Source organism: Hyposmocoma kahamanoa, unplaced genomic scaffold (assembly GCF_003589595.1).
Source record: "Hyposmocoma kahamanoa isolate Upper Pololo Valley unplaced genomic scaffold, ASM358959v1 119, whole genome shotgun sequence".
In the NCBI taxonomy this organism is placed as follows: domain Eukaryota; kingdom Metazoa; phylum Arthropoda; class Insecta; order Lepidoptera; family Cosmopterigidae; genus Hyposmocoma; species Hyposmocoma kahamanoa.
The window spans coordinates 2,267,602-2,274,455 of record NW_020653409.1 but is presented as its reverse complement, the minus strand read 5'-3'; the positions used below and the strand labels follow the sequence as shown (position 1 = coordinate 2,274,455).

Here is a 6,854-nt window from a genome sequence, read left to right as displayed (position 1 = left end):
ACCATGGAGGCAGTCGACTATAGGAATCAAATCCACGACCTCCGAAAACAAAGCCTAACACTAACCACTACACCATGGAGGCAGTCGACTATGGGAATCAAATCCACAACCGCCGAAACGAAAGCCTAACACTCTAACCACTACACCATAGAGGCAGTCGACTATGGGAATCAAATCCACGACTTCCGAAAAGAAAGCCTAACGCTCTAACCACTAGACTATGGATGCAGTCGACTATGGGAATCAAATCTACGACATCCGCAAAGAAAACCTAACACTCTAACAACTACCCCATAGAGCTAGTCAACTATGAGAATCGAATCCACGACCTCCGAAACGAGTCTAACATTAACCACTAATCCACATCACCATGTATAAAATCAAATGCTGGCGGCGAAAATCAAAGGTGATATTTTTGCCGCCAAAGTTGCCGCCAAAGGCTTGCGACTTCGCTACGATTACGTATCGCGTACGCAAGGCGACTAATCTTGATACTTTGTTTATTTAGGTAAGATTTTTTATGGTTTTACACTATTGCTAATTTAAACTATTCTAAAATATTTCTTTAGATGAGTAGATATTATTAGGAAGTAAGAACCTTAATAGGTTCAACGGATATTAATTATTTCAATTTCACCATGTAATAAACCCATACCCAGAAAGTTGTCGTGTGTAGATAAGTCAAATTAAGCGTAAGCCTGTTGTTAGAAACGTGCGCTCAGCAATAGACGTATGTAAGTTAGTAAAGTACTATTTTTTGCACAAGGTTTAGTCCACTGCACTTGCATAGTAAGTACTGGTTGGAAACTTGACATTCTCGCATCTTTGAAGATTTCGGCAATTATCTCCGAAATCCAAGTTTTCTCACGATATTTTAATTTCCAAGCAAGTGATGAAAATTTATTTTATTTTTATTTTTTATTTTTTATTTATGGCACAATGTACAGACATCAGATACAGAAAGTGAGGAAAATAAAAACACTTAAAAATTAATACAACAGGCATATCTGTGCCCAATTATTACTGTGCTCAACATTCATTTTAAAACATTTAGATATACTTAAACAGACACTAAATCAATCATAAAAAAAAAATTAAATTAAATTAAAATTACAATAATTAATTCGTGGTCAACGATCAAAACTAATTTCTTGACGTTTACCGACCTTCAGGTTGCACCTTTACGATGAAAGTGTCCCAATACAAAATTTCAACTTTTTGGGAATAAAAAAGAAACTAAGATTTCAAGTTTTTTCATATTTTCATATTATTTTATTTATTACCTACTCTTGAAGTACTAAAGGTGATGGCCTTATTAGTCTTTGAAAATAATGAGGAAAAATGGAACTTTACAACTGAAAATTGTTTCTGATCATTTTAATGTTCAACAATTTAAAAACATAATTTACAAAAACTAGTCGCCAATAGGTCTTTTTTTAACGATTTTTTGTTATCATTTAACGTATTAAGAATTAAGTCTTTTTAATGTTCATCAGCTAAGCAAGATGTCATAACCCTTGATATTGTTTTGTGGTCCCTGTTTCACAATTAAAAAAGAAGAAAGTCCACGAAACAAAAAAGTAAGTCCCTTTAAAAAGTAAGTTACTAAAAAAATTTTTTTTTTTTTAAATATTAAGCGACGGGTCGAACAAGTCGTGTACCCGGTGGAAAGCGTCACGCCTGTCCATAACAGTAGCACTGCCGCTCGAAGGCTACTGCTACGGCGTCCATCTCTCTGAGACATAGTTGACAAGTCCCATGTGCCTGTAATTTCACCAGCACCCTTACCCTTCAAAACTGTAACACGGTAATGTGGCAGTACTACCCTGGACGAACTCACAAGGAGCTCTACTGCTACTAGTGATTTTTGAATATGATTTTCGGAACGAAAATGGCTCAAATGCTAATCCGTCAGTGGCAGCGTGTTGTCTTTGCAAATGCAGATTCAACAATAAATGCGGCGTTAATATTTCGACGCGGGAGTAGAATTTTTAAACTGAAAGAACAAAATGAAAGGGACCTTTATGAATCAGTGCTATTCGAGCTTTAATTGCACAATTTCATCTTCACCACAGTGTGACTAATGTAACAAAATATTTTTTTAAGATGGTTTTACGGTATAAACTCATTTTTTAATTTTTTGATTTGGGTCGCTTTCATTGTAAGGGTGCGAAGTATTAGTCGGATAATTGCGTCATATTGCGTCATGCGTTAGAAGAAACATACCGACTGATTCGCTGGCCGCCATGCGTTAGAACAGTACCGACGGATAGAAAGAGACAAATTTCATTCATTAAAATACAATAGATGAATGCGTATTATTACATATGATATGGTAAAAAGAAACAGAGATAACTTTAAATATGTGTTTTTTAGAGGACATTAGTTTTATTAATGGATATTAAATGGAAATTTGTGTATTTTGTATGTTTGAAGATATGAAGTTAATGAAACCATATTACGTTATTATGTACTAAGTTTTAAATAATAGTTTTATTATGAACTAGTGTATTTTGGCAAAGTAGTCGATAATATTTATTTTTCATTAAATGTTCACACGCATATTACATGAATAAAATAATAATAAATTTAGTAAATTATAACATAGTAATAAGAATATGGCATTAAGTACTTTATCATTTACAATAACATGCCTGAATTTCACAATTTTTTCAAGTTACGTAATTTGGTTGTATTATGATACTCAATAGAGATGTGATGTGACTATTTATTTTCGTTAAATGACATCAGCTGATCGAAACTGTTCATGGCGAAATTTCCATAAATAACGTAGTTTGTACTAAAACAACTTTGCTAAATAGTTTCATACCATTAACTGAATCCGACCTTCAAATATGACTACACCTTGCTGTTACACCCTGTATATGTTTTGTTTCTTAATAAAGTGAATATACAAAGTGGTTAGAAGTTAAAACGTAAAATACTATGAAAATTTCTCAGAAGTGTTCAGTGTACTCAGAAATTAACAAATAAAGTCGTCGTATTACAATCGTAACAGTAGTCTAAACAAAAGCTACTTAAGTGCTCTTATCGCCCATGTTATTCTTTTTACGGTACCTTAATAGGTTCTTGAGTTTCAAGTGTTTATATTATACGTATCTTATCGCTGCCCGTAATGTAAACAATAAAAAAAGGCACCAGCTGATTAGAAAAGTGACAGGTGACAGGTATCAAATGTCACGCGCGCCGACGATCAAGTAACTAAAGCGTCCATGGCGGTCAAAGGGTTAAGTAGTACTAGGTATTGTACTATTCTCAGTACACATTTCTCACACATACTGCCAATACACTCGCATGCAATTCACCAACACTATACATACTGTCAAAGACAAAATGTAGGCCAATAGCGTTGCATCTCTGATACAGTACAGACATGGAATTAAAAAAAAAAGATGGCTTGATATTTTTTTGCCTATTTGTGTACTTTCATCTGTCAATTATAATTTCAACCATATCATAAAGGTGTTCTTTTTAGTTCTGAATCAAAATTATTGTCTATGCTACTCAGTTCCACGTGGAATTTGGCTTGGGCAATTATTATTGAAAAGTTTCGATTTGTCTCGGTCAGTGGTTACCGCCTTGCTGTTCCAGAACGCGTGGTGTCGGGGGAGGGGGTGGCCGTGCGCTCGCCGCGGTACGGCGTCGACGGGCAGCTGCTGTGGCTGCAGCGCGCCGCCGGCGGCCCGCACCACGCTGCGCACGCGCTGCTCCGGGCGAGGAAGGACTCGGTGAGTGTAGTCACAATAATAACTTGAAGCGTGGCAAATGCAGACAGTGGTGCTGCCCGATACGGTCTTTGAACTTGACCCTTGACCCCGACCGACTGAGCCTTTGTTGGAGATTTGGTAGTGGACTTTACAGTCAATGGTTAGCGGTGGCAACCGTTAGTTGTGCGATGCTCAACAGGAAGTTAGCGTGCCTACAGTTTCGTACAGGTATCTGGAAATTTAGTAGAAGTAGATGTCCTTGTAAAAGAGTTCGTCCAGGGAAATACTGCCACCTTACTTATTTCTGCCGCCTAGCACTAATATGAGCATTACTATGTTCCGATTTTGAAGGGTAAGGGTGCTGGGGAAATTACAGGCACATAGGACTTGTCAACTTATAGCTCAGGGTGACGGGCGCAGTGGCAGTTCCCCTCAGATCTTTGCGATTTAAAGCTCTGAGTGGCGCTGCAACTGTTATGGACAGGCGTGTAGCTTACCATCAGGTATACGACTTGTTCGTCCCGTCACTTGATATTATAAAAAAAAATGAATAGGGAGGGTATTGTACGTGCACCCGGGGCGGATCACCTCAGGCACTAGCCTTACAGTGAACCGGATAAAGTCAGTGACAACGGTCTGTGACAACTTTTCTGGTCGAAAGGCAAACAATCATACGTATTATAATCGTAAGCGATTATGTAGTTCACTATTTACAAGGCGTCCTGTATACAATACAAAACCTGATAATTTTCGAAATATATGGTTTCTATTTCTATTATTTGCAGCTTAAGACAATGGCAGCTATACCAACGATTATGAATTGATCTAACAGGTTTATTTGCAGTAGAACTCTTTGTGAAAGAGTTCGTCTAGGGAAGTACTGCAAACCTTGCCTATTTTTGCCGCGAAGCAGTAATGTCAGCATTACTATGTTTCGTTTTTGAAGGGTAAGGGTACTGGTGAAATTACAGGCACATGAGACTTGTTAATTTATGTCTCAGGGTGACGGGCGCTGTGGCAGTGCTCCGAAGATCTTTGCGATTTAAAGCTCTGAGTAGCATTGCAACTGTTATGCACTGGCGTGTAGTTTGAATCGCGTTTACGCGCGTCATCTGCGCATCGTCCGCGCTTATAAAATACGCCGTGTGCAGGCTGTTAGATCTTTGGAATTTAAAGCACTGCTACTGTTATGGACAGGCGTGTCGCTTACCACCAGGTGCACGACTTGTTTGACCCATCATTGGTAAATAAAAGGGTTGGCTGAAAGCAAAAGCCTGACATCCCTATTTGACTAGAAGTCGAAACCTCTGGTGAAACTAACATTGATAACAAACCCAAGCACTGTCACAAACTGTCACGAGTTGTCAATCCAATAAAGTTTTTATTTCAAGGCATTTCCTCATTTCACCGACACCTAGGAAAGAGCTTAGTGATATATGACCAGCAGTGGAACATTCATGTTGTTTTCAGATAGAAACAAGCACAGTGGTTGATGTCGTCGACACGGAGAGAATTATAGAAAACAAAGATAAATTTTATGGCATTTACTGCGCGGCGCTGCCGACGCGGTGCTTCGCCAATGACGGCCGGCTGGTCTTCAGCTCCTCGCAGAGGAACGACGTGCGCAGCTATGTACTCCACCTCGGTATTATCATAGTATAATAAGATAAGGTATAAAACCTTCGGGACGTTTTTCTTCTCATTACCGACTATGGCTGTTATGAGAAGAAAAACGAGCCGAGGGTTTTATTTGGGGCATTATAGCCAAGATAGCCTGCATGCAATCATACTGTTTACGTGTAAGTGTGATGAAAAACATTGTACGGAATCACGAACTCGACTCCGAAAGTCCTCTGGCTTCGACTTCGGGCTTTTAATAGAGTCTCGTTCGTAATTCCTTATTTAACGCCCTTAATACACGATGTACTATTGTGCCTCTGGGAAGACGACTGTCAAGAACAGCCGGTTTAAAATACTATTCTTCATAAATGTATAGTTATTATTATTTATTATTTCAGATAGCGGCAAGTTAGTCGACGTATCTATCCGTAATACTCCGGGCTCCACGACGGTGCTAGACGTACGAAATGACGTCATCCTGGCTTCCTTCTCTAATATGACGACACCTAGTACGGTACGTTCCTTTTTCTCTTAGAAGTTAGAAGAGTAAATGAAACAAAACTGACACAGGTTTGACTCGTGTCAGATGGAAGGAATTTTTGCTTGTGTTCGACCTTTATATTAAAAATGATAATAACAAACTAGTCGAGTAATTATACAAAAATAAATGAATATCATAAATAAATAAATAACGCACACACTCAACACAGCCCCGCACTAGGGAAACCCTGGGTCGCGGGTGCCATGGACAAACACAAATTACACTCAAACTCACGAGAGAAATAAATGTAGGCCATAAAAATATTTCTCCCGTCTCGGGAATCGAACCAGGGACTTCTGCGTGGCAGTCCGGCATGGTAACCACGGAGGCAGTTTTATTGATAGTAAAACGTTATAATATTCATTACAATCAATATTATAGTTTATATACTGTGGCCGTAGCATGGCAGTATATGTGTGATAAACCTATACCCCGTGACTATATTTCATTCAGTTGATAAATCTAAGTTTGCTTATTTGGTAATGACCTATTAATGAACCATTACATAGAACTATGAAAAAGAAAGATCCAATTAATATACATGTGTAACACGAAGAGTATGTGATGGAATTACACGATTTAATTCCGCCTTCCCCTTTCCATCACCGGGGGTCTAAGCGTAGGCTTGGCTTCCACCCCTATCTAGTGGATATTCCAAAGATTCACATGAAGCGTTACGCTTCCTCATTTATATAGCGAACGATTCTGCCGTCCTAATGGAAAGTGCAGTAACTAGCATATTTGACGAAATTGAATTGAATATTGAAATTTCATGAATGAAATAGAACTCGCCGATCCGCCGGCTTACCTTGCGCTGATTATTTGATTATTATTATTAATTATCGTCCAGGAAAATACTGCCACTTTACCTAGCGTGCTTAACCTACCTATTTCTGCCGCCAAGCGGTAATGTGAGCATTACTGCGTTCCGGTTTTGAAGGGTAAGGGTGCTGGTGAAGTTAAAG

At 38.5% G+C, this 6,854-nt stretch overlaps 1 protein-coding gene across 1 annotated transcript in view; it reads left to right on the top strand.

Moving 5' to 3' along the window:
• LOC113239991 (acylamino-acid-releasing enzyme-like) overlaps positions 1–6,854 on the top strand; it is a 52,291-nt gene that overhangs the window by 24,351 nt on the left and 21,086 nt on the right. The window contains exons 8-10 of the mRNA XM_026477182.1: positions 3,613–3,749; positions 5,199–5,373; positions 5,747–5,862. Coding sequence (XP_026332967.1) covers positions 3,613–3,749; positions 5,199–5,373; positions 5,747–5,862 — 428 coding nt within the window. The remainder of the gene's footprint in view (positions 1–3,612; positions 3,750–5,198; positions 5,374–5,746; positions 5,863–6,854) is intronic.